Source organism: Zootoca vivipara, chromosome 15 (assembly GCF_965207765.1).
Source record: "Zootoca vivipara chromosome 15, rZooViv2.hap1.1, whole genome shotgun sequence".
Lineage (NCBI taxonomy): Eukaryota > Metazoa > Chordata > Lepidosauria > Squamata > Lacertidae > Zootoca > Zootoca vivipara.
Window position 1 is genome coordinate 3,722,518 of NC_142598.1, and position 27,933 is coordinate 3,750,450.

Genomic DNA, 27,933 nt, shown 5'->3' on the forward strand with positions numbered 1-27,933 from the left:
ATCCCTAGACTGGAGGGTCCAGGGCCATATGCAGATCAAGCAATATTTGAGGCCTCTCCAGTTCCTGGTGTGCAGCAGTGATGTTACCAATGCCCACCAAGGCCTGGAGACATTCAGGGTGTTTACATCCATGAATGGGACTCTTCCCTGCTTCACACTTCACAGTGTTTACTAGAGGTGGGAGCAAGAGGAAACCCCAAGAGCATTCCATTTGTGAAGGAGAAGCCCCAAGTCCTTAGGGGAAGGTCTGCAGCTCAGTGGCAAAGCATCTCATTTGTGTGCAGAGGGTCCTAGCTTCGGTCCCCGGCATCCCTAGGGAGAGACTCCTGCCTAAAACTCTGGAGAGGCACAAGTCAGTTCAGACCCTGCCAGTGGACCAAAGGTCTGAGGGAGCTTCCTACGTTTCAATCGGCACAAAAACCCTCAGAGTGATTAAAAGTCCCGCCCCGCCCCCCTCATGCATGTGTCTGAGGGTGGCTGGGAGAGGAAGGGCCCTTTCACAACCATGAACACCATACAGCAGGGTATGAGTTTCCAATCCAGAATTCCTATTCATTTTCCATAGATCCAGAGGACACCTGGGAAATTTAAGAAGCGGAGTTGGGTCTGAATGACTGACTTTGTATTTTAAAAGGTAAAGGGACCCTTGACCATTAGGTCCAGTCGTGACCGACTCTGGGGTTGCGGCGCTCATCTCGCGTTATTGGCCGAGGGAGCCTGTGTACAGCTTCCAGGTCATGTGGCCAGCATGACAAAACCGCCAACCTTCTGATTGGCAAGCCCTAGGCTCTGTGGTTTAACCCACAGCGCCACCCACGCTGTCTTTTAAGAGGGAGCAATTCTCCAAGTGGAGAAATCTCTCAGGAGGAATAAGTGTTTGTAGGCTGAGACCCGCCTGGTCTGGTTCCTGGCAGAAATGGTCCTTGGTTGGCATGTCAGCAAAGGCAGATCTACTATGAAACTAATGAAGCTTCAGCTCCAGGGCCTCGAATTCCAGAGGGACCCCAGAAGTGACTATAGTCCCCATTGCTTAAACTATTTGGGTCGAGTAGACACTATTTGGGTTACACAACTCAAGTGGATTATTTGTTTGTTAAATATATTTCACCAATCCCAAAGTTTGAGAGTCAGTAGCACAGATGTCATAAAGCTGGAGTGTCGCAGTACAGCAATGTAGTAGTTAATTGATTTTTTAAGTGCTCGGACACAGAGCTTCAAAGCATGGACTGTCCCTGCCCTAAAAGTTCCCCACTTCACTTCCGTTTCCCATTCTTAGACTATGTCTTGATTGATGAACACACATCTTGCTCAATTGCAAGGAAAGGGAAATTAATTCAAAATAAGGGAAGAAACATAGGAGGAAGTGAAATAAGTCAGGCAATAACCAGAATGAAATAACACTTCTAGAGGTGCCATGTTATCTCCTGGTATGGTGACTTGCAAGAATTGGGTACTCTCGGCGTAATCTGCCAGATTGCAAAGCGACAAAGTGAAATGAGCCTGCCAGAGAGAGAGCTTCTGAGCCAGGCAAGGGCGTCTTCAAGCTAGAATAGAGGATAACCAGCAGGTACTGTATGGGCAGGAGGGGGAGAAGCAAGGTAAGCCCAGAGCAATGGAACAGCAAATCCACAAATATTGCAGCCATGTGGTCTCTATATAGCCCCACAACTATGCTGCAAGCAGAGGGAATCCAGTCCAGCTAGGGTCCCCAGGCAGCCAGTGGTGGCCAGAACTGTAAATCTGGCAAGCAGGAGAGAAAAGCTTGCAGTCTGTTTTGCTGTTGGGGAAAGACATTTTCCAAAAGTGCAATCAGCAACACAAGAGAGGCAGAAGGTGCTTCTGGGGCAGTGGGCCTCAGTTAGGGTTGCCACCTTTGGTCATGCAAAATATGGGACAGGTTGAACAAAATAAAGGACAGGTTGGGGTGGGGACACACTCTCTCATAACCCCAAATCCTCCCCTCTCCTTTGTGCAGGTGGGTTCTCTGCATTTGGCTTCCCACCTCCTTCATCATCCTGGCCCCTCCCCCCACTCGCAAAGATGGGCAGGGGCTGGGGGATAGACGGCTGGCTCCCACGAGTGACCTGAGCCACAGCTCCATCCTCTCGCCCATGCTGGCATTGGAAGAGACTTGAGCATGGAGGAGGAAGACTGAGAGGGGAGGAGGAGAGATCAGGTTGGGGTGTCAAGAGGAGGCCAAGTGGCAGTGGATTTGCAGCTGAGGAGGAGCACCAGGGAGAGGAAAGGAAGGAGGGAAGGGGCGAGGGGGGGGGAGGTCACTCCTTCCCCCTTCTTTCTGCTTGCGCTGGGCCGGGCTCCTTGTCACCAACAGCAATGCAACTGCCATTGGGATGGGAATTTTTCATTTCATGCCATGTGCTATTTTGTCACTTGGTTTTTATCTCTAATGTAAATATTATTTGCTCAGTTTCTAGGCCAGCTTTCAAGCAAGCTGCTTCTTAAAGCAGACTACAAAGCTGAAAAACAAGAGTTAATACCAAGTTTAGAAACCTCTCTTCAGGTACAGGTCAGGTGTGAGGAACCTTTTTCATCCAGCCTTGCCTCCTGAACAACCTTCCAGGCCTAGAATAGCATTTTTTGCTGCTGCTGCTGCTGCTGCTGCATCACACCTGTGGCCTGCTAGATGTTGCTGGATTTCACACACACACACACACACACACACACACACACACACACACACAACACCTCCAGAAAGCATGGCCGGTGATCAGACATGATGGGAGACAGAGTTCAGAAATGTGTTCCCCCTCCCTGGTCTATACTGACTGGCAGGGTTTCAGAAAGGAGACATTCCCAGTGCTCCTGGGAGGTGGCAGGGTCCAGGGACTGAACCTGAGACCTTCTGTACACAAAGCAGATGCTCTACTGCTAAGCTATGACCAGTTGACCACCAGCTTGAAGATCACCAAGGAGGCATTAGACCAGGCATCCCCAAACTGCGGCCCTCCAGATGTTTTGGCCTACAACTCCCATGATCCCTAGCTAACAGGACCAGTGGTCAGGGATAATGGGAATTGTGGTCCCAAACATCTGGAGGGCTGAAGTTTGGGGATGCCTGCATTAGACAAATGAAAGGAGCAGCAACTGCTGCTGCTCAGGATGGCTCTGTGCAGGGTAGAAGTATTAAGCCTCTTGGGAAAATGTAGCACAACCACCAGCAAGGCTCCCTCCCTCCCAAAATGCCTGGCTATTTTGCGATCCTTTGTTTTTGGTTTTGCTCTTTGGAGGGTGTGCATTCTCCTGTTCTCCCACCCTGATTCTGGGGCTCGCGTCTCATTGCAAGGCTCAGAGAGAGCAGTGAGCAGGTTTCCCATGTCCGGACAGGATGTCCATGTATTGATACCCTTAAGGAGCTAGTGGAAGTTTTGCACAAAAGGCCGGGACGTGGTTTCAATGGCCATATTGAAAGGCAGAGGACTAACCTGCCTGCTGGGGATGGAGGGCACGGCCGGCAGAAAGCAGGGTGCTTGCCTTGGCCCACTCTTCCGCACAGCACTTCCTGGATGAAAACAGGGACACTCTTGTGTACCCTCTATTGTCCCACTGCAGATCACTCAGTTCCTCTCCTCACTTTTCCACATTTACAAATTGCTGAAAGCAATGCTGAAAGGTACATTGTCTAGCTGTGCCTTTCACCAGAGCAACAGCTGTAGCAACTAGCAGACATTGGCTTTTTTTCCTGGTGTGCTGATAAACTTGGTATTGGTTGGCATCGACCTGTCTTGAGAGCAGAGGTGTAGTGTTGGGGGACCTGTCTTGAGAGCAGAGGTGTAGGCATGGGGACACTCTTATTTGGAAATGAGGTCTGGGCTGGCACAGTGGGTTCTGTTCGTCCTCTGCACCCCTGGCACCAGCAAATGCTGCAACGTCACTGCTTGAGAGACAATGGAATGTGCCTCTAGGGATGAAGACAAATAACTGCATTAGCAACTCTGAAGTGACCTCCCTGGGGCATAAGCCTAGGCTGCCCAAATGACAAGACCCCCTCTTGGCCTCACTGCAAAGCAATAGGTATGGCACCAGCTTGGCTTCAGGAGTTGCTAGGAGGCGGCATACAAATAGCGTTGCCATACTGTATTTCAAAAAGTGAAATTCTGGACAGAAAAGTTGTCATATCTGGGAAATCCTAAACATATGGCAGCCCACCAGCCTTAGGGATTCCTCTCCAAATTTGTGGAAGGTTTGCTCCTTAGCCTTTTCTTCTCCCAAAGTTATCCCACATGACAGCACAGCTTTAGGATTTTTCCTTCTCTTGGATGGCTCCCTTCCCAGGTGGACAAGCCCCATCTGCCCCTCACTTCCTTCTACAGCATGTTTAGAAACTGCCTTCTTGACTGGTCGTGTCTGCTCTCTGCATGCAAAAGAAGTCCCTAACTCAATGAGGGTTTGAGACCCCTCACCTGGGTTACCTCCTTCTGGGGTTGTTTGTCCATCTTTGGCTCCCACCCTGCTCTCAGCTCTCACCTGCGGCTCCTAGAAGCTGTCAGCGTGAGACAGCAGCCACAAACCCTACTGCAGTTAAATAGCCCAGAGCACAGCTGAAAAGGTGGCTCTTTATTCACTTTGCAAGAGCCTGCCAGACACTGCCTTTTGAAGCAGTTTGCCTTAACCAGCTATATAGTCTGCTGGCACATTGAACAGGCGTCCATCAAAGTGAACAGACAGAGGCTTTACAGGAAAGAGTACCAGAACCAATGTGGTGTAGTGGTTAGTTTGCTGAACTAGGACCAGCTCAGTTAGTAGAGCATGAGATTCTTAATCTCAGGGCTGTGGGTTCGAGCCCCACATTGGGCAAAAGATTCCTGCATTGCAGGGGGTTAGACTAGATGACCCTTCCAACTCTATGATTCTATGAAGACCCGGGCCTGGATGATGAGGGTTCAACACCCACCCACCCTGCCATGAAGCTCTCTGGGTGACCTTGGGGCTGTCACATTCTCTCTGCCTAACCTACCTCACAAGGTTGTTGTGAGGACAAGGGGCAGTGTGGGGAGGACAAAGACTCGTGTATACTGAATGCCTTGGAGGAAAAGTGGGATTTACATGTAACAATAAATAGGTAAAATTTCTCTAGGCAGTGGTGCCATCAAGGCAAGGTTTTGGGGTTGATTCCAGGGCCCCACACGGCATAATGGATAGAAGGGCTCCCAAATGCCGTGGGACAGGCTAAGCCCACTTTGAAGTGAACAGGAACAGCTAAAGATAGCTCAGCCCCCATCTGCTGCCTTAGACCATCCCGTCCAGAGCCTAAAATTGCCTAAGCGCATCACAGTATCTGTGACTGTACCATGTAAATGGGGTTAGGCAGGGGTCAGCAAACTTTCAGCAGGGGGCCAGTCTACTGTCCCTCAGACCTTGTGGGGGGCTGGACTATATTTTTAGGTGGAAATGAACAAATTCCTATGCCCCACAAATAACCCAGAGATGCATTTTAAATAAAAGGACATATTCTGCTCATGTAAAAACACCAGGCAGGCCCCACAAATAACCCAGAGATGCATCTATATACCGGTATATAAAAATGTAAAAAGGACATGTGGGTGTGTTTCCACTTTTCACCAAAACCGCTTGACCGATTGAGGTGAAATTTTGACACAACATCACATGCGAATGTCCGAAGGATATAGGAAAGTTTGCTAAGAAAGATGTCACACCTCCACTAGGTAACCCCCCCCCAAAAAATCTGTTCCAGAATGCACCACTCAGCCAAAAGTGGATGCTGGGAAAAGAACCAGGTTACAAACCAGCGCCCTCTAGCGGCGACTACACTGGTACTGCACCTATAAAACCTTCCCTCTCAACAGCACCTTGGCTCCCGTTTACATACTAGGCCGAAGCCTTTACAGACTAGGCCGAATGGAGGTACTGACTCACCTGGTGGGGGTTGGGGAGGAAGGGACAGGATAGGTCAGGACACGGTGGGACCAGTCACAGGGATGAGCAGGGGTGTGGGGGGATAAAGGGGCGTAATATGTCATGGGTCGGGACAGGGAGGGGGGAATCACAGGGATAAGCCGGGGGAGGGGGAATCACAGGGATAAGCCCGGGGGAAGGGGGGGGAATCACAGGGATAAGCCGGGGTGGGGGGAGGGGGGATACGTCATGGATTGGCACAGGGTGGGGGAAATCACAGGGATGAGCCATAGCAACGCGTGGCAGAGCCAGCTAGTTTTAAATAAAAGGACACATTCTACTCATGTAAAATCATGCTGATTCCTGGACCATCCGCGAACCAGGTTGAGAAGGCGATTGGGCCGCTTCCAGCCCCCGGGCCTTAAGTTGCCTACCCATGGGTTAGAAGGAGAATAATGCATGCTCAGCTCTCGAGGGTGGCAAGCTGGGAGCAACACTAGAAAAGGGGAGGTGAAGATGACAATGTTCTTGGGCAGCAGCACATTTCCAGAAAATGATGAAGCTGACCTTTAGTTACATGACGGAGAGTTGGAAGGTGCAGAGTTGTAATTTTTTATAAAGGGGGAAAACAATTTGGCATGTGGTGTAGCTTGGCTAGCTTCCACGAGTCATCTGGGCAGAGGACTCTGGAGCACTCCAATTTAGGCTCACCTTGCCAGTTAAGGGGGCCCACTGATGATGGCCTGCTTCCCCACAGGCACAACAACCCCCCTGCAAATCCTGAAACCAGTGCAAGAGGAAGATGGGGGCTCCTCAAGGGATCCTGGGAGAGCTGACTGAAACAGGTTCAACAAGGTACCCTTCTTCTTAAAAGTAATTTAAAAGGGGAAACTTGCCGACTCTTGGCAGCTAAGCTGAAATGCGAAGGGGCTGCCTGATGGGTGCCCACAAGGCCCTTCCCCTCTGCCATTGCTTCTGCCCCACTGCAAGGACATGAAGCAGCCATGAAGCAGCCAGGAGGCTCTGCAGCAGGCCTGGGTGTTGGCTGCAGCCCAGAGGAACCGAGAGCCGGATGCTCAAGACCAGGCCTGGCTTCTTGCCAGATGATGACAGCAAGGATGGGGGTGAACAGGGCAGCCAGCCCCTCCCACCCATTACCTCAGTCCCTCAGGAATCTGGCCTTGCAAGGATGAAGAAGAAAAAAAAGGGGGGGGGAGAAGAAGCTTGAGATAGACCTAAGCGTCATTGAGAAATACCAGCTGGGTGAGGAGGTCATGTCTCCTGACTTAAAGGGAAGTTGGGGGGGGGGAGGCATTTGCAAGCCAGGACTCCTGGGTTCATTCCCTTGGCATGGAAAAGGAAAAAAAGGAGCTATGGAAGGGGCACAAGTGGGTGGATTTAGTGGATGAGAACAGGGTTGATGCGGCCTGCAGCCCTCCTGGCTTCTTTTTTCCTAGTTGCAGGAGGGATGGTGTTATCAGACATACCAGAGGCAAGACTTCTGGTTCTGAAAGGAAAGGAAAGTTGGGCGGTTAGAGAGGGATGAGCTTCCTCCTGTCCGCCTCTCAGTCAATCAACACACAGACACACTTCCTTTCTGGCTCTCTCCGAGGACCCCAGAAGATCCCAGCATGGAAGGGACGTCACCACCAAGAATTTTGTGGTGAACTGTGTGCAGAGGGGAGTAGTTTGCAGCAATTCTGCCGCTCAGGGGCAGGACACATGCCTTGCCTGCAGAAGGGCCCATGTTCAACCCTCCAGTATCTGTGCCAAGAAAGTCTCCTGCCTAACATCCTGGAGAGCTGCTGCCAGCCAGTGCATAGAAGATCCTGAGCAAGATGGAACCACGATCTCGCTCAGTACAAAGCAGGTTCCCACGGTTGGGCTGTCGTTGTGACGCACCTATGGCCCCCTGCAGCTCTGACATGCAGTAGCACAAGGCATGTGCACCCCCCTAGGGGGTTAATAGCCCTTAACTGCCCTTGTGGAGCCAGCTGCCTGAAACACAGCACATGCGCAGGCAGGCACCCTGTCCATAAGCTACTGGGGCAGCAGCATTTGAATCTGCCAAGATTGCAGTGAACTGGAGAAAGAGTAGCAAGCCAGGCGCCGCCGCCTCTCCTCTTGGATAGGATATGGGGAGAGTGCGGCAGAATGGGGGTGGGCGGCTGGGCTGAGAGCCAGGCCTGTTGAGGCCTGTTCCTGGCTGGGGGAGGGAGTCAGGCAGGGAGGGCACTGGAATCTCTCCCCTATAAGGCAGCCACTCCACTTTGGGGCTGTGTTTACACTCAGCCAAGGTGACTCAGCTCAAGGCCTGCATTCCTGAGCTCTGGGGGGTGGGATGGGAGAGACTTGCTGAGATGAACAGCTAAGGGAGACATTGCACATCAAGAAACATTCGCTTCTGAAACTTCCACATGATTTTTTGCTATTTTTTCTTTGGGGGCGAGGGAGGTAAGGTGGGGGAGAGAGACAGTAAGAACGAATAGGGCAATAAGGAGGAGGAAATGGGGCTCAGGCATCTACTTGAGCTCTATGGAAGGATGGGGGGGGGGCACAGCCTACAACTTTAACCTACACAGACTCTACATGAGAGCATTGCTCATGGTCTCTTGGTGCCCCCTGCTGCCCTAGTCAGAGAAATGAAACTCCTACTGCTTGCGCTATAAAGCAGGCCGTGCTCCAGAGACACCTTCCATGGAAGAGCTCAGAAAGAAGCACAATCTAATGTGAGTTACATCTCAGGGAGGGCTGCATGGGGGTCGTACTTCGGGTGTGGGAAACGTCATGCTCCTTCTGGGGTCGTTTATCCACCTTTGGTCCCCACCCTGCACAAAGCTCTCACCTGTGGCTCCTAGAAGCTGTTGGCATGTGACAGCGGCCACACCCTGGGAAACAGCTTTAACTGGGCAGCCAAACTAGATGAGAGTAGCTGATGGGTCCCAAACTCTTGGTGAGTCAGGGACTTCCCCTGCATGAGAAGACAGGCTCCGGTGGATTGAGCAGACAAGAGCAAGAGTTGGTCCAATGGTCAAGAAGGCGGTTTCTGCACGTGCTCTAGAGGGAAGTGAGGGGCAGGTAGGGCTCGTAGACCTGAGAAGGAAACCTCTGGTCCTGAAGCGCCGCTGCCTTGTAGGATATCTTCAGGAGAAGAAAAGGCTAAGTAGTAAACCCCTACACAAATTTGGAGTGGAGTCCCATTCTGCTGCAAAACATATTGCTCTGCTTTCCTTTGGACCACATCAGTGAGGCCAAGAGGGGGACCTCCATACACACTGCTCAGGCCTGTGCCCCCAAAGAGGTCACTACTGTGCTGTTAACAAAACTACAAACTACTGGTCTCTGCAGCCACAGCAGGCACTGCGATTCTTCACTCCAGAAGGCACATTGCGTTGTCTCTTGAGACAGATGGATGCCAACAACACGGAGGGAAAACAGGTGCTTATGGATTTTGACTCCCATCATCCCCAATCAGTCCGAGTTAAGGATTATGTGAAATGTAGTCCCAACAGCCTCTAGAAGGTAACAGGATCCCCATAGCAGCTGTTAAAGATCTACAGTAGTAGAGGGAAACCACTGACTGCTCCATGGTACTCAGATTCTCACTTCTGTTTGTATTTGGCTTTGTCCCCACACATCATTGACTTTTTTTAAAAAAAAATCAACCATCTCAAGTCGTATATTTGTATGTAACAATTACATTGATTAAGATGAGGGTTGGGGGCTGCATCACTATTTTGCTGAGTCCATCTTTCAGCCAAACACAAGAAGCTTGCTGGCAGTAAGCGAGGCTGAAGTGTGGATCTGGCTGCAGCAAGGAGGAAAAGATTTACTTTCACTGGATTACCTAGTTTGGCAGTGCACAGATGAGACCGAGTATTAAGAAAGGAAAGAAGGAATGGCTTGTTATGGGACTACTGGTGAGCAGGACTCAATTCTGGGCAATTCTCTCTCTCTCTCTCCACATGCAGCTTAGTGGTCAACCCCCAACTACCTCATGTGGCTTGTCATCCAGTGCTGGAATGTCTGTAATATGGGAATAAACACCATGGAGTGTTGGGGATAAAATGTACCCCTTTCAGGTTTTCGGTCGAAGCTCGCTCTTCCAGAGTTTCTCCTCGGGAATATATAGTTTTACTTATCTGCTTTCCCCACTAAAAGTCACCAGGAGAAACAATGCAGGTAAGTGGAGCAAGTTTTACCTCTGGTTGGTGTAGTGGAGGCTCCAGTCTGGGCCTTTTATTTTCTCATGCGGCAGCCAGAATCTTCCGTGGCTCCAAAGGTTGAGCACAGAAGGGCCCACTTTGCACATGAACATCATTCATTATCCTGGGCAGAATATGGGGGAAAATAGGGCACACAAGCACAATGCAGGGCTTACCTCCTGACTGAGCAATTCATAGAACTGTAGAGTTGGAAGGGACCCCTAAGGGTCATCCAGTCGAACCTGCCACTTGCAAGGTGATCGACCCATTTGCAATTTATGGTCAGATTGGGCACATCTTCACAGAACGAGAGTTGCACCAGCTCCAAGCCAGTGTGTGGGGTGTGCTGAGTTCAGAGATTCCCAGCTACTCCCATGACCAGCTTCCCACTTGACACAAGGGAGGGGGGAAAGGAGAGCTCAACGCTTTAAAGTACTGTAGAACTGGAATAAGCAGAAACTGTGTATAACAGCTACTGCTTACCGGGACTGTTGCTAAATAAATAAAATAAGTGGTGTGAGCTAGTTGCACATTAGCAAGGCCAAGAAGGGGGGGGGGGAGGTCTTGTTGTGAAGTGAAGCTGGTCCAATTATCTAGCTTTGAAGATAGCATGGAAAAGAACTTGTACAAGGGCCACTTCACATGTTAAATTTTCTACTGGTAGGAAGATACACACACATTTACAGCAGCACAAATATGTCCCCTGGCAACTTCTGAAAGTTTTGCTGGCCATAAGAAGTTACTCTGCTAATGCGTAGGAGGAGAATCTAGTCCACTCCAGGATTCCATCCATCAATACAAATTTTATATAAACATAATACCCAAGGACCGCTGATGGTTTACTGAATAATTGTAAGACTAGTTTTTTACCTCCAGGACAACCAATTGCATCAAGCAAACAGCTCAGTCTTTGAGCCACTCTCCGTAGTATGTGCTCCACTTAAGGTTTTCATACCCAACATCAAATCCTGTGTATATGACTCAACAGATTTTATCAACAAGCTGATGACCATTAATGGTGAACAGGGAAAAGGATATTCTGGAAACCTTTGAAGTGAGATCTTTATAGAGCAGCACTCTTCCACAAGCAGCAGCCTTGGAAGCAACGGAGAACAGCCTTGAAAACAGTCAGGAGAATGTACGTTTCATCTTATCATTGGCAGGAAATGGAAATGCGTCTATTCAGTGCTATTTTTCTAGAAAAAGAGGTGCTGGAACTCACCATGAATGCCTCCCTTGTTCTCTTTCAGTGGCAATGGCGCCCACCTGAGAGGTGCAGGAATTGGGTTCTGGTGAGTTCCGGCTGAAAATAAGCCCTGCTTCTATTCTATATAAACAAGCTTGAAATGAAGCATATTGGTTTTCCTGCTAATCTACACCAGCTTTTGCCAACCTGATGGCCTCTAGATGTTTTGCCCTATGACTTCCATCAGCCTCAATCAGCACCAAGTCCCTCAATTCTCTGGTGGCAATACAGGTAATATATAAACATATTTATTTTGTGGCAAGGAAACAAAGCAGTTCTGGTAGCTTTCAGAGACTTCTCTCTCCAGTATTGAGCTGGCCTTTTTTTTTTTTTTAAAAAAAAGATGAATGAATGGTGACATGAGAAATATGAATTAGCTTGACATTTTGGTATAAAAATGAGCCCCCCCCCCATGGTGTGTAAATCCATTGATAGTTCTCACCCCCTCTGAATACAAGGGAAATTTGACCTTCTGTAACAGGCTTCCTCAACCTCAGCCCTCCAGATGTTTCTGGCCTACAACTCCCATGATCCCTAGGTAGCAGGACCAGTGGTCAGGGATTATGGGAACTGTAGTCTCAAAACATATGAAAGGCCGAGGTTGAGGAAACCTGTTCTATAATTTACCTTATGGAGAAATCTAATGCCTTAGGAAGACCTCTTCCAACTTAAGATGGAATTCTCTGGAGTTACAGCCTGGAGAAGAGAAGGTTAAGAGGTGATATGATAGCCATGTTCAAATATATAAAAGGATGTCATATAGAGGAGGGTGAAAGGTTGTTTTCTGCTGCTCCAGAGAAGCAGACGCGGAGCAAAGGATTCAAACTTCAAGAAAGAAGATTCCACCTAAACATTAGGAAGAACTCGGATCCGAGGTAAAACTAAAGAAGCCCCATTAGTGGAACATTTTATTCAACATAATCATACATGTGACTATTTTTGGTTTTTTGTAATAAAAGAGAATTGCTAGACGCAATTGACTGGTGGTAATATCACCAAATGACTTGCCCAAATGGAATCAAAGTACAGTGGTGCCTCGCTTAACGAATGCCCTGCTTAACGAAATTTCCGCTTAACGAAAGGAAGAACTCCCTGACAGTAAGAGCTGTTCGGCAGTGGAATTTGCTACCAAGGAGTGTGGTGGAGTCTCCTTCTTTGGAGGTCTTTAAGCAGAGGCTTGACAACCATATGTCAAGAATGCTTTGATGGTGTTTCCTGCTTGGCAGGGGGTTGGACTGGATGACCCTTGTGGTCTCTTCCAACTCTATGATTCTACAGAATTGTTTAGTCTCCAATGAATACTGGCTGTATTTCTCTACAGCTGGTGCCATTAGCTATGGTCAGTGAAATTAGCTACTGCACTCAGCCTGAGCACTCCTGTTTTGCTCCTTCCTGTGAGAAACAAACCATGGAGCAACTGACTGGGCATCAGGGCCCATGCGGCAGACTGAAGCAGTCCACCTCGGTGGCAGAATCTCATGGGGCGGTGGTGCCCCCTGCCCTGCCATTGGGATTGTATGGCGGTGGCTTCTGGCGAGATGTCACCGGAAGCGGCCACCATGTGACTCAAGTAAGTGAAGCTTTGGCAGGGGGTGGGGGTACCTTTCCATTTTCCCTCAGTTGGCAAAATTGGACGGGCTGCTCCTGCTTAGCATTACATCCAGACTAGCTAATGCTAATAGTTTTTCTCCTGAACAAGCTATGGTCAGGAAGCCAAGGCTCATTGGGAGAAACAAACCAAGAAAACCAAGTTGTTTCCCTTAGGGAGGGGAGGGGAGCATAGCAGGAGTGCTCCATCTACATGGAGCCAGCTAAATTATCTAACAATGGTTAATAGCTCATGTTATGTCTGTACCATTGTTTATGACATCAGGGTATCATGGCCATGTATTCCTCCCTTGTCTCCTGTCACCTGCTGGCTTCTGACCGCAGAGCCTGGCGTTAAGCCAGAGTTCTCCTGTTCAGACATAATCGGGAACTCTGGCTTATTGGTTTATGAAGCTGTGAACAAGCCTGTCCAACATGGTTTAGAGATGAATTTAATTCTTTCCAACACAGCAAGGCCAGATCAACCAACTAGGTGACAGGCAAAAGCTAATGACTAAAGTAGTCATAGACATTAGGAAGGAGCTAGCATGGTGCTTAGCATTACATCCAGGTGGCGCTGTGGGTTAAACCACAGAGTCTAGGGCTTGCTGATCAGAAGGTCGGTGGTTCGAATCCCTGCAACGGGGTGAGCTCCCGTTGTTTGGTCCCAGCTCCTGCCCACCTAGCAGTTCGAAAGCACCTCAAAGTGCAAGTACAGTAATCAACTTCCCATTACTTTCAATGGGAAAGTTCACTTCGGTTTACGAACACTTCGGTTTATGAACAGACTTCTGGAACCAATTGTGTTCGTAAACCGAGGTTCCACTGTAGATAAATAGGGACCGCTCCGGCAGAAAGGTAAACAGCGTTTCTGTGCGCTGCTCTGGTTCGCCAGAAGCAGCTTTGTCATGCTGGGCCACATGACCTGGAAGCTGTCTGCAGACAAACGCCGGCTCCCTCGGCCTATAGAGCGAGATGAGCGCCGCAACCCCAGAGTCGGACACGACTGGACCTGATGGTCAGGGGCCCCTTTACCTTTACCTAGCATGGTGCTTAAATGACAGAAGTGGAAACTAAACCTTTCAATAACAAGAAGATGCAGGGGCAGCAGAGGAGAGCTGCTCATTCATCTCAATAGGAGTTAAACTAAAAAGCAGAAAAATGTTGGAAAACCAGCAGCTAGGATGAGAGTTTCAACTTAGGCTGTTAAAAAAAGGTATTACAGAAATCTAAACTGCACCTGAACAACAGTCCAGAAGACCATGGAGAGTGTTCCCTCAACCCGATGAAATAAGGACAAAACTACAAACATGCTCTTTATTCTCACAAAAAAAAAATTATACACAGAAAAATATATTAAAATTGAGGAACGCAACAGGCAAGTCTTTTCCTCCATAATATCCTACAATTTGCAGCCGACTAGATCTCAGGGGTGTTGGCACTTCTTGAGTGCTGCATGGATAGCCTTGTATTTCTGTTGCAACTCTTCAAGTTTTGAAGCTGGAAAAGTAAAGCATTGGCTAGTTATGGTAGTGGCTACAAGAGACAGTGGGGTCCTGAAGTCATTGGCTTTCTCTCCCTTTTACTTTTGAGCCAGAGAGCCTCTCACTTCTTGTTGTTCCTCACACTGCTGCTATGGAAGCTGCTAGGCTATGCTTAGAAGGGGCATAAAGGAACTGACTGACCCAACTGCTGGATGCCACTACCTGGCCACTACCCAATGCACCTGAGCTTTCTTCCTTGAAGCTCTAAAGGTAGATTTTTAGCTCCCCCAAAATGCCAACTTCCTGAAAGAGCTAGATCTTTTTTCACAGGATTAGGCTAGGATGGAAGGAACGTACGTGAGCTCAGAAAGCATCCCAATCACAAATCACATCCCCACCCTGTGACCTCTCCTTGGATTTAAGCAGCAATGGAGTTTCTCTATTAGCACTGCAGCTGGGAGCCATTCCAACCTGCAGGAGAAGACTGGAACGCTATGTAGGCAAGGCTCTGTGCAAGGGCAGCAGGGACAACCAAGCATGCAGGCATATTAAGAACTCGTTGAATCCACTTCATGGTTCCTAGAGAGCTTGAGCTTCTGCATTTTATTCTGCTTTTACTGTGTACACCACTTCAGTGGCTTTATGCTGTGAAGCAGTCTATAAATCTATATAATAATAGTAATAATGATATACACCAATCAACCATCTCCTCTTGGGCATAGTACTCACATAGTGTGGCTTTGGCATTGCCGCTCCAAAACCTTTTCCCCTGCTGCTTCTGTTTCATGGTGTTCACGATGCACTCTGAAGCTTCTTTAACCTGGAGCAAAGCCTGCAGCTCCTGGAGGGAGGAGCATTGATGAAACCAAAAAGCCTGATCAGCTGTATCATCTCACTAGCCTGGTGTCCTAATCACTAGTAACAGTCTAATATTGTGTTCCAGATTCCAGGATTTCAGGTATGTTGGGGTGGAGGAAAGACCTGCCCCCACATCATCTAACCAGCCTTCTAACTCACATGCTCATCTAGGGTTAAGTTCACATGGAGAGCAGTCCATTACATGAGCCTCTACCTGCAGACTGAAGTGGTACAACTTAGACATAGGTCTTACCGAATCAATGAGCACCAGACCTAGGAAAGGTCCAAAAGCCCTGGGGAAACAGCAGGGTGATTGCTAGGAAACCAAATTGTGGCATGCTTTAGCTAGTCCTATTTTCACTACTCCACTCATTACTTCCCTAAATATTGGAGCCATTGGGCATCATCTGAGAACTAAAAAGTGCTTCCCTACGTTATGGCCACCTGACTGCTCACCCTTGCCACCCGCCACCCACCTCCAGTCTCACCTGCACACAGAGTTGCAGGCCAAGGTAGACCTCTTGGACAAGGGGGCCGAGGCAGCTCAGCACAGGAGCCGGGCGCTCACAATGCTGCTGCAGCTCGCGCTCATACACCTGGCTGAAGGCCACAAGCAGCTGGCTGAAATCGGAAGCCATCAGTCTGAGGGTCTGCAGAGCTGTGGCATGGCCAGAGGATGCATCTGCACCAGCCGGATCCCCATCTAGGAAGGAACACTGAAAAGGCAGAGTTTTGTGACTGTTAGAGGAAACTGGGGCAACACAGTCAGATGGATGGGTAATAAAATTATTATTAAGCCCTTGTACACGCAGGGCAACTGCCTGACTTTACTATGCCCCACCTTCCTTCGCTGCAGGGCAAAAAAACCAGCACTGTTAAGCCCTTGCTCTCTTTCCCAAAAAGAGCCTTAGTCCAGATGTGAGTGCAAGGACCAAGGGAAACACAGGTGGTGGGATGAGAAGGGGGTGGCAACTCTCCTGCCTTCTTTATGGTCATTGTTCAATATGCAGGCTCAGCACTTAGTGAGCATATCCTTAGCAAAATCTAAATAATCAGAGAATTTCAGATTACAGCATAAGGCTTTCTAGCCCAGTCTCCCAACATCCCACCATGAACCATCAGAACATAGGGGGCCACGGACAGCACTGATGCACCTTAGTCATTAAGTTCCAGGTGACTGGGTGAGCAGCAACCCCTTCTTCACTCAACCCTGCTCCCTGGAAGACACCCAGACCAGTCTGCAGGCTGCTTACCTCTTTCCTGAGATCTTGTAGAGCTGCCGCCACCTCTTCCAGCTCCTTCGATGCCTCTAGCAGGGTTTCCTCATGAGAAGTCACGGACAAAAGGGACCTTGATAGACACAGGAAGGGAGGTTGGGCATCATGCCTCCTGGATTCCACCACTGGCGTCCAAAGGGAAGACATGGCAATAGGGAATGAAGGAGATGGGGGAGCCATGAGGCCTGGGGGTCCATCACATGGGGGCTCCACCCCCACTTCAGGCGTGTAAACTAATCCAAGTCTTTCTCTGGTTTGGCCTCTAGTCTCATTCTAGCTTTAGAAACACGGTGGAAGAACTTGTGGGCTTTTTTCCTGCATGTAGGCATTGACACAGAAGCCGAGCAGCTCACCTTTCCTGCAGCACATCTTCTCTCAAGAGGAGGCCCTTGATGTCCGAAGGCCAGGGATGACACTCTGGGTTCAGCACACTCTGCAGGTAAGGGCTGGTGAAAACCTGCTTGATAAATGCCTCATTCTTCCTAGCTATCTCTTGGAAAGATTCCACTGCGCTGGAAGAGGAAGGGGAGGGGTAAGAACTGTAGACAGGTAACAGTGGCAGCACAGACCAGGGCAGCTTATCAGGCATCAATCAGGCTGTTCTATTCCTAGCTCTGCTAAGGTGAACAGTGGAGCAAATAAATCAAGAAAGCTGTGGTTTAACCATATTATTGGAAGGATATGCTGCTTTGGTGTAATAAAAGGAAGAACAGGCTCAGAGCTCCATCTTGGTACCTGGACCTCCCATGAATTCTGGAGGAGGCTAGTAGAGGCTGAATGGCACAAACCACAGCCAGCGCTTAGCACAAAATAGGGCAGCTTTGTGATACTGAGGGCAGGGAGGGGGAAGGCACAAGTACAGAAAACAAAGGGGAGAAAGTGACCTAGAAGCGTATTAGACCCTAAAACTGGCTCACAACACATTTTAGGGGAACCTGATCCAGTTTCTTCAGGGGAACTGCTTAAAAGTTTACAAACAATCTGAAGCAACCTGTTCAGTGCTGGCCCAAGGCATCTGAGCTCTGCTTTAGGCCACAAATTCTTCCTCCCCTAGGACTAATAATTTGCAACATAATCTTACCACACCACTCAAGACATCAAATCCTTACCTTCATCTATTCTCCTACCGCATGGTGCCATATAAAGCAGGTCACTTCCCCCTGCAACCCTATTCAGCTGCCCCCAAGTCATGAAGCTCAAAATTTATTCCTGTGCACTATGGAGGTGGTCTCTTTGTTTCCCTTGCTTATGAAGCCTGACAAAAGGCATCCCTGAGTGTTTACAGCCAAACACAGAAATGCTTCTAGTCCTCATGGTTACAGAGAAAGACTGGTAGAAGTGTGGTGTGCTGAAGACCTTAGGAATCAGGGGGAGGTGCTGTTGCTGGGTTGCCAGTATGTGTGATAGGTCCAGGATTCTCATCATAGTCCCCCAGCTCCTGTCCACCTACAACTCTGCCCCAAATATTTAATTCCTCATTCCCTGGTCCACTATTTAAACAAAACAAAATACCCACAGCACTTGGAACTTTGACCACAAAATACCCCAAGGACACACTTGGGATGTGCTGATTTAATCCAAATTTCAGAATCTGCTGGCATCTTATCAGGCACAGAACTCTATACACTTTGCCAACTCATTCAATCCTGCTCAGCAAGATTGACAGTAAAGCTAATTACCCCACAAAGGCCCATCAATCCAATAGATCCCTCAAGCATAACAGTTACCAGATCCATCAGTTTGGCAAGGGAGATTCCAATCCTCTTTGTGCTTGAAAAACCTCTCTCCTCACCTGAGGTCTTGAGCAGGAATCACAGCCATGAGTTGTTCCATGAAGCGGAGCTGCTCCTGCGCAGAAACCTTTCCCTATCACACACAAACACATAGCTCTCCAGTTATTGGGGGGGTGGGGGTGTTGGGACATTCATTCCCCGTCTGCGGTCATAGGATTGTTGTGTATCATGTGACTGTATGTGTTTTCATTCCACAGAGTGGATGTGACGTAGACAGGATGTTCGTCTACTGTATTGTTCCTGAAGTGGAACTGTTGTTCCTTTGTTCTCTCTTCTTCAGCCATGCTAAACAACTCTGAATGACTGAGCTGGGCAAACAGAGACAGACTCTGCATTTTGCCACAATAAAGCAGTTTAGCCTTATTTAATGGCTTCTGTGTGTGTTGTTCTTCAGTTGGGGATTTGATTGCACCACCGGACTCTAGTAGCCAGGCATCTGTGTACAAAGCTTTGTCCTATCCCTGGGGCAGTCTCACAACTGGCCCGGGCGACAAATGCTAACAGGGGGTGGCAGCACTAACAACGACAAAGACTAAACTGCAATTGATACAACACAAAAAGTAGGGGTCGTTTGGGCTGTGTTAATGGGAAGATGGTTTTTGAGAAAGGAAGCAGGAGTACCCATCTATTGTCACATGGCATTCAGCATAGGTGCTACAAGGAGGAAAGAACTTGGAGACTAGCCCTTCTGGGACAGGCAGGCAGGTAGAGGGTCTGCATGGAATGGACTCCCTCGGAAGGCGGTGGACTCTCTTTCACAGGATGTTCTGAAGCAGAGGTTGGCTGGCCATCTGTCATGGATGCTTTAGTTGAGATTCCTGCATTGCAGGGGTTGGACTAGAGGACCCCTGGAGTCTCACCCAACTCTGCCATCTTATTATTCTAGTCCAGGATTGCATCGAACTCTTGCCTGTTAGAGGCCTCCAGAGGCTGCCATGGGCAGGGCACCCCCCCACAACCATGTGTTCCCCACATTCAGCAACTTGTATACAGAGGGTCACTGAAAACAAGACACATTTCAAAGGCTCTAGGAAAGGAAAGCCAGGAGGAAAGGATGAAGTGGATATGTTACCCCCTTAGTCTTTTTTCATACTAGAAGCTGAACTTTCAAAAACAGTTAAAAATGATCTCAGGAAGGGGAACAACTCTTCCCCACATTCAGTGCAAGCAAATCAAGCTGCAGCGGCTTAAAATATAAAAGGGGGGGGGGCATCCTGAGGGAACAAGTTAAGCAATGGAATAAGATGCCTATGAAGAGACAGTCTCATTCTGCAGAAATTCCCCCAGTGCTTACCTCAATGAGATCCAAGTCATTGGCTCGACAGAGCATCAGGTGATATCCCAAGTTTGCCATTGCTGTCAGGATAGAAGAGGTTTTAGGTAAATAGCTTGAGCCACTCACATGCATGTCTTTCCCCTAGATTTAAATATGGTCTGGAGCACCTGTTTTATTTTTTTATTTTTTTAAAGAAACCATCAACTTCCCTAGCAGCAATATGCTCCAAAGTCCCATCCACAATGCAGCTTGTAAAGCACATTGGGCACTCTGAAGTCCCCTTGCACAGATCAGACCACTGGCCAATCTAACACGGCATTCCTACTCTGGTTTCCCTTTCACACATCTGGAGCTAATGGCAGATACCAGGGACTGAAGTCTCCAAGAACTAGGATTCCACATTGTCTACATTCAGACCCCATTTCAGCATGCTTACAGGACTATGCTAGTTGATCCATGAACCCTTTGTTTCTTGTGGAGAAAATGATGATCCTCCTTTGGCTCACTGTTCTGAGGCTCATGCTATGGGCAACAGGGGCAGAAGCATCTGTTCAATCAGAGAGGAAGCAGGTGGTGCTGGTGGTGAATTTTAGAGCAGCAGGAGACGGTTAAGAGACCTGGATGCTGCCCACATCTGTGGGTTTACTTCCCCATAGTCCATCACCAGAACTCATTTTCTCTCCCTGTTAGGCTCAGATACCAGAAATGAACCTGGTGGAAATAAAAGTGGAAAGGGCAAAGGTCAATGATGGGGCTCAATCTTCCACCATGTCATGAGGTTTGAGACTAGGAGAGAAAAGGCAGTTTCTGAAATGAGGCCCAAGCATTTCTAGGTGATGTGAAAGCTCAGCTTTCACCCTCCCAGCAGCTGGTCTGCTATGCATTTGCAGAGGGCTACAGGCTTGCCCACAAGTATGGATTTGATAGTGTTGAGTAGCAGTGAAATTGTAATATATATATATATATATATATATATATATATATATATATATATATAGACAAGGGAACTATCATCCTTCCATCATTTTGCTTTATATTTGCTTATTTTGGTGTGAGTGAGTGAAAAAGAGAGAGAAGGTAGGCTGATTTAGAAATCTGCAAAGGAAAGAGCAACTGATTTCAGTTAACTGAAATCACTTCACACAAATTTCTAATTTGTACATCTTCAGTTGTCAGATTAGTGCATTTTGATTTACAGCTAAAGATGTAGAAGGTCTCAGTCCCCAGCATCTCTAGGCAAAGCTGGCAATTTTCACAGTCTGAAACTCGGGGGGGGGGGGTCCACAGGCAGTCAGTGAAGACAATACTAATCTAGGTGAATTAAAGAATCAACTCAGTACCAGGCCACTTCCTCTGCCCTACCTAGAAGGTATGTTTAACTGGTACATAAAACACAGCATTAAGCAAGACCTTCCTTTTGCTTGTTAAGAGTTCGGGGGGGGGGGTGTACTGTTCCAAGACTCGCAACCCCACAGCTTAAATAATCCTCCTCCTAGCCTTATAACCCAATGAGAAGACTAGATGGAATCCAGTTCTAGTCAGATTTATCTAGCCATCTGTAAATAAAGTTAGTTCTACATTCCATTACACTCTAGTGTGACCAAAAACAGAGCTCAGGAGGAGGTTGTGCTTCTCATCTCCGCCTGCAATATAGACAGTGGCCGGCTTGATGTTCAGTTGTTTCCATGGAGTTCTATGGGACAAGCTAAACAAGCGGGAATCTAGGATAAAAGTGACCGAAGAGCTGTGCTGCCTCGCCCCCATTTGTGGTCATCAGGAGCAGGTTTATTTTCCATTTCTATAGCTGTCCCAAATGCTATCACTTTATTGCAAAATACTCCTTGCAAAAGGAGTAAATATTAGTCATGCATTTAGATGGAGCAAATAACAGGTTGGAATAACATCTGCCAATCACACCCAACATTGCTTGACCTTGACCTTAAAGGTAAAGGTAAAGGGACCCCTGACCGTTAGGTCCAGTCACAGACGACTCTGGGGTTGCGGCGCTCATCTCATTTTATAGGCCGAGGGAGCCGGCATACAGCTTCCAGGTCATGTGGCCAGCATGACAAAGCCGCTTCTGGCAAACCACAGCAGCACACGGAAACGCCGTTTACCTTCCCGCTGTATTTACCTATTTATCTACTTGCACTTTGACGTGCTTTCGAACTGCTAGGTGGGCAGGAGCTGGGACCAAGCAACAGGAGCACCAAGGAATCCTTGTTGTTGTAGTTTACCCCTAACACGGCCGACCTTCTGATCGGCCAGCCCTAGGCTCAGTGGTTTAGACCACAGCGCCACCCACGTCCCAGTGACCTTAACCTTAGTGTGCAACAATTTTTTGCTGGCACAACAGGACATGCTGCTAAGTGCTACTGTGAATACAACCCAAGGAGATTATAGGCAAATACAATTTATGCCTGCATACAGAGCACAATGACGCATTGCAACTCTCCCCCACCTCTTCCCCCGTCAGGCTCCCTCTAACGTGCAGGTCCTCTGAACACATACATGCTCACACGCAAAGGCAAACGCATTTCAATCCGGTTCCAAACAAATCCCTTTGAATGACAATTATTACATGCTTGCCCTTCCAAGAAAAGCACAACATGTACCTTTTATCTTCAAATCTGACTGTGATTCCCCAAGAGATGACAACTGCTTTCGGTGGGCTGGAGACACACTGCAAGAAAGAACAAAACAAAGCGAGGGCCACAGTCTTGCTGCAGAATGGACACAGATCTGCTCCAAATTTGGCTTCAGCAATACAGCTGCAGTTGGTCCCGAGAAGCCAAATTACTCCAGCCCTCTACAAATAAGCAATTATTGAGAGATGGGCAGTTAAAAACTACTACTACTGAATAAGCTTGAGAAAGCAAAAAAACGTACAGAACTATGTAGAAAAGAGAAGATTCTGACTAAAAGGAAGAGCTGTTTGACAGTGGAAGAGGCTTCCTCAGAAGGTGGTGGCCTCTCCTTCCTTGGAGGGTTTAAAGCAGAGGTTAGATGGCAATCTGTCAGGAATGTTTTAGAGACAAAATACTCTTTGTAAGTCGAAACCTTCGGAAGTCGAGGCATTTGGAAGTCGAGGCACCACTGTAAAAAAAATTCCTTCTAGTAGCATCTTAGAGGCCAACTAAGTTTGTCATTGGTATGAGCTTCCGTGTGCACGCACACTTTCCTGCATTGCAGGGGGTTGGACTAGATGACCCTCAGGGGCACCTTCCAACTCTACAATTCTCCAATTCTAAGATTCTTTCAGAATCAGATCAGTACTGACAGAGGCGATAATAGTGATTTCCTAAAGTACCTTCATAACAAAAAACTGTATGTAAACCTGGCCCTGCTCACAATTAGATGGGGGTTGGTAGAGAATCCTAACGACAGGAAAAGTAGAATGGCACACAGTATGGAAAAAAGTGTCAACAGCAAAGGGACAAGAGCAACTACACAAAATTCCCAGGTTGCTCAGAGATCCATTTCCCTAGAAAAGCGGGCTGTTACTGTGCTGCACAGCAGCTTGTGGCTGGTAAGTTGTTGCTTGGCAAGTATAGTATATAGTATATGTCATGGATTGGCTGGAAGCAGAGGAGTGGTGGGAGGCACCAGCTTGGGAACCCCCAGGGGAAGAAGGCTCAGAGCCAGGGGACTGTTGGTGGGATGACGATGAGGGGTCGGAGGGAGAAGAGGGATCAGACTTGGAGCAGGTGGTGTCGGGAGCTGAAGAGGCAACACAGTTTAGTGAGCAGGAAGAGGCTGTGGCAGAGAGCAGGGCAGAAGCAGAGGCAGGTCAAGAAGCAAAGTGGAGGCAGGCTGCTGAAGAAGCCAGGAGGGTCTCCCTCTCCTGCTGTGACCAGCTCCCCTCCCCCGGGTCTCCCAGAACACAAAGAGGAAGGAAGAGGGCAAAGCAAAGAGAGACAAGATGGAGGAGGTTCAGGTTGCTGGGAGAGGAGGCAGAGAGCAGTGGGAAGGCAGAGATCTTCAGTCCTCGCAACTGCCTCACTGGGGCAAGACCTACTGGGAAGAGTGGCTCTGATCACCAGGCCTGAGCTGTTTTGGTTTCTTTGAATAAAGAGTTGACTATGAACAGCAGGTGTTTTATTGCTGACCTGCTCCTGACTCCGGCTCGGGACAGCTGACAGTAGAGAATAGTATAGTATAGTGCATTAAAACTCACTCAAGTCACGGTACTATCACAATCACAGTACTATCATGATTCTGCTAACTTATGCTAAACACCGTTTTGTTGTAGAAATAGAGAATATTGTCTATTTTAAAGCAAAAATAAAAGGTGTACCTGTAACCATGTACATGTCTGTCCTCTACCTATAAGAGGTCTTAAAAAACAAGAATGACTGACCAGTCATCAGCCCCAGTAAGCCCAGCCAATATGCCAAGCCTGTTCAGGGCTGCCCTCACTATCTGCTGCTCTCTGAGTGGTCATTTTGGGGGTACTGGGCTGTCAGACCTTGGATTTTGGCCTAGCTGCAAAGTGGACTTAGATAAGTAAATGAAGAACAAAAGCTTGTTTGCTTCACGCTATAGATTTCCATTAGAAGCCAAGCATTGCTCAGGGAAGCTGAGCCCGTCTGTCTAGGATAGTGGTGGCGAACCTATGGCATGCATGCCAGAGTGGGCACTCAGAGCCCTCTCTGTGGGCATGCGCGCTATCGCCCTAGCAGGGCTGTTGCTGAGGGTTGGCAAAGTGGGCAGTTGCTCCCCCCCATCACTGTGGGTCGGAAACTCTCCCTAGAGTGCCTGCCGTGGCATTGGGGGGAGTTGCGCCCCCACCAAACAGCTGGTTGGCGGGCATGCCGCCGCGGGTGGGAAACGCTCCATAGAGCACATGCCACCCGCAGCAGCGTTGGGGAGAGTTGTGCACCTGCCAATCAAATTGCAACCACCGCAATTTAAAACAGACAAGCCAAGCAGGTAAGAGGCAGGTAGCTATTTATGTTGTTAGCTGTTATGCAGATAATAAGCAGATAGTGGATGCATTCACGACATAAAGCCAGCCAGGTACTATTAGTCCCCAAGCAAGTTCAGCTTCCAAAATCAGTATCAGTACCTCTAGCCAACCAGCTCCAAAAATTTAGAATTATAGCATTCTCTTGCAGGACAAATTATTCAGATTTTATCTTGGTTGCGGTCAGTGCTTCTCTGCAAGAGGACATTGCAAGAAATCTGTTCCGAGAGGGACAGTAGTTACAACTTTACTGAAGAAGCCTCCTCTCAACTTGGTGATTTTGGAAATTACAGACCAGTTTCAAATCCAACAGTTTTGACTGAAATGGTTGAGCGAGGAATGATTCTCTCTCTCTATGACTTAGGGTTGACTTAGGGCTCATTTGCTTGATCCACCACTTTCCCCAGGGGGGAACCTACTGTTTACTTCTGGATCAGAGCAAAGTCAAGTGGGTTTTCTGTGGAATTATGTTTATCCTGATTCAGAGCTGAATAACAGGTTGGAAAGGCAAAACCTCCTAGACCTGTGCTTTTCCTTCTCTAGGTGACCTATGTGGTCTGACACGTACCTTCTTTCAGCTGATATTATCCTTTAATACAGGTGTAGCCAGCATGGTACTCTGCAGATGCTGCTGAATTATAACACTTCCAATCTCTGCCTATTGGGCATGCTGGTGGGGTTGGGAGACCAGCAACATCTGAAGGGCACCATAATGACTGCCCCTGCATACACCAATGGCCTGCCTTTCGTTCATCAAAGAACACGAGGTTAGCATTCATTGGGTTCTTAGGCAAACTCTCATCAAACAGCAAAATAATAATAATAATCATCTGGCAAAAATGCTCATCTGGCTGGGTTTATTTATGGGCGCTGTGGTTAAACCACCGAGCCTAGGGCTTGCTGATCAGAAGGTCGGCGGTTTGAATCCCTGTGACGGGGTGAGCTCCCGTTGCTTGGTCCCAGCTCCTGCCCACCTAGCAGTTCGAAAGCACATCAAAATGCAAGTAGATAAATAGGAACCGCTACAGCGGGAAGGTAAACGGCGTTTCCATGTGCTGCTCTGGTTTGCCAGAAGCGGCTTTGTCATGATGGCCACATGACCTGGAAGCTATACGCCGGCTCCCTCGGCCAATAATGCGAGATGAGCGCGCAACCCCAGAGTCGGTCATGACTGGACCTAATGGTCAGGGGTCCCTTTACCTTTATTTGTATGTGCGCATGCAGACAATAATTACTATCCCAAATTAAATTGCCATGTTGGGCCTTCGTGATAAATAAGTGAGTTTTGGGTTGCAGTTTGGGCACTTGGTCTCTAAAAGGTTCGTCACCACTGGTCTAGGACAATGCTTCTCACAGGGTGTGGCAGGAGAGGATGCAAAGTGTGATGGGTAGGGTCAAGAACATCAAAGAAACATTTAAATATTTCCGTGTAGTATAGTATCAAAATAATTGTTTTATATTTTCTGAATGTCCTATGGTCATATAATAAAGCAGTTGTGTTCTATAATATAAATCAAGTGCTGCTAGGAGTTGTTTCTTTTTGTTTGCCAATGCATTTCTTATCAATAACAAATTCAGTGTGGTGCAATCAAATTTTTGTTCTGAAAGTGTGGCCCAGAGAAAATGTTTGAGAATCACTGGTCTAGAAGTAGGAAGAGAGTGGCAAATACTAAAGGAATAAGGATTGAACGGTGATGAACGTCACCTGCCGCAAATCCATTCCAGTATGTCCAGGCGATGTGGGGAGGGAGCGCATAGCAGCTTCTGTATGTCTTTAGCCTCTGACAGGTAGACACCATCTAGTGCAGGGCAGCCCAGTTCCTGTAAGAGGGCAAGAACAAACAGGGGCAGGTTGGTTCCACTCACATATTCTGCAACACCCTACAATTCTCTTTAAGTCGTGTAGTGCTCATTTTCCCACCGTCATATGCACCCTCACTGAAGAAAGAAATGATTTTAAACTCCAAGCGATAATACTCAGCAAACATACAGGACTGCAAGCGCTCAAAGAATCTCGTGCTGCCGCGCCAAAGTCAGTCTTGTATCAACCAAGCATAGCAGACAGGAGGTCTTGTTTGCCAGGATCAAATTCCCAGGCATCAACCTTGCATAAAAGGTGGGAAGATGTCAGGATCCTTCAGCAGCGAACTCCTCAGCCCAAGGTCTGCCCCCGCCGCATTCAAGGCCTTTGCTGGCATGGCTTACACGTGTCCTACTGTGCTCACCCCAGACCCATTACAATCTCCTTTTGCAGCCAGTCGGCTTATTTGTGTCTCCAAGTGATGCGATAATAAGCCAGACCCCAACACAACGGAAGACACCTGCGCTCAGGGCCAGACCTGCCCAGCCAGTATCACTGGGCATTGCTCAACCACTTTGCTGAAATACTAATATGGTTCTCGGGATCTTAATGTGTCCCAAGAGGACCATCCCCGCACTTAAGAGGGAGGCTCCGGCCGCCTCCGCCTCGCTCTCTGCTTAGAGAGGCCTCTGCCCCGAGGACGCTCCCTCCCGGAATACCTTCAAGCGCCGGAAAAGCGCAGCAGCAGCAATCGCCATTTTCCCGCCGAGCACAAGGCGCCGCCTCCGCTCCGCTCCTATTCGCCGCGGACCAGGGAGCCTCGAAGCTGATTGGAAGCAAGGGCGGGGGGGAGGGGCGGCCGCGAAGGCCGCGTCAGGGGAATCATAACTTTCTGAGCTGTACCAAACCGTGGACGGCGCGGGGGGGGGAGGCTAAAAATTGGTTTGCCCCTCCGGAACGCCTTATGCCCCCCACACCCGCACCTCACAAACACTCGGGTTTTGTGTTTTTGTTTCTGCCGTGTTGTATGTTCCCTCATTGTTCGTTCTGGTTTTTTATGGTTCAGTTTTGAAAACCATACACATACCGCCCCCCCCCCGGTCAGGGAAAAGTAGACGTCGGCTGAGCCCTTGCGGCTTCCCTGCTGTTGGACTGGTCATGTTGTGCGGATGCCTGATGATCGTCTTCCAAAGCAACTACTCTATTCTGAACTTAAAAATGGAAAGCGTAATGCTGGTGGTCAACAAAAGGGGTTTAAAGACTCTCTCAAGGCAAATCTAAAAAAATGTAGCATAAACACTGACAACTGGGAAACACTGGCCTGCGAGCGCTCCAGTTGGAGAGCATCCTTTACCAAAGGTGTCATGGGCTTTGAACATAGCTGCCAAGTTTTTGCTTTTCTCGCGAGGAAGCCTATTCAGCATAAGGGAAAATCCCTGTAAAAAAGGGATAACTTGGCAGCTATGGCTTTGAAGAAAGGGAGAAACGTGCTAAGGGGAAGGCACGCTTGGCAAATCCACACCGTGATCTACTCCCGCCTGGAAACCAATGTCCCCACCGTGGAAG

The 27,933-nt window shown here is 48.4% G+C and overlaps 1 protein-coding gene and 1 long non-coding RNA gene across 6 annotated transcripts; one reads left to right on the forward strand and one right to left on the reverse strand.

Annotated features, from left to right (window-relative positions):
* The first annotated feature begins 269 nt into the window (after positions 1–269).
* Positions 270–16,970, forward strand: LOC118075402 (uncharacterized). 4 transcript variants are annotated; one of them, XR_015947161.1, is made up of 6 exons: positions 270–1,567; positions 6,632–6,729; positions 9,846–10,056; positions 11,068–11,217; positions 11,330–11,371; positions 16,857–16,970. It is a non-coding gene; the product is annotated as an uncharacterized LOC118075402 (long non-coding RNA). The 4 variants fall into 4 exon arrangements; XR_015947160.1 differs by lacking the exon at positions 6,632–6,729; XR_015947162.1 differs by lacking the exons at positions 270–1,567; positions 6,632–6,729 and adding an exon at positions 7,940–8,603 and having other exon boundaries at positions 10,956–11,217.
* On the reverse strand, positions 14,216–27,211 carry HAUS7 (HAUS augmin like complex subunit 7). 2 transcript variants are annotated; one of them, XM_035097351.3, is made up of 10 exons: positions 27,087–27,211; positions 26,272–26,387; positions 22,216–22,283; positions 19,619–19,680; positions 18,324–18,397; positions 16,885–17,043; positions 16,508–16,604; positions 15,743–15,970; positions 15,126–15,237; positions 14,216–14,412 (listed from the first exon to the last, which is right to left on the reverse strand). In XM_035097351.3, the coding sequence occupies exons 1-10, from the start codon at positions 27,123–27,125 to the stop codon at positions 14,339–14,341; spliced, it is 1,029 nt and encodes a 342-aa protein (XP_034953242.1). In that variant the 5' UTR covers positions 27,126–27,211; the 3' UTR covers positions 14,216–14,338. The 2 variants fall into 2 exon arrangements, with proteins under 2 accessions (XP_034953242.1, XP_088514449.1); XM_088658323.1 differs by lacking the exon at positions 16,885–17,043.
* Positions 27,212–27,933: the final 722 nt, after the last annotated feature.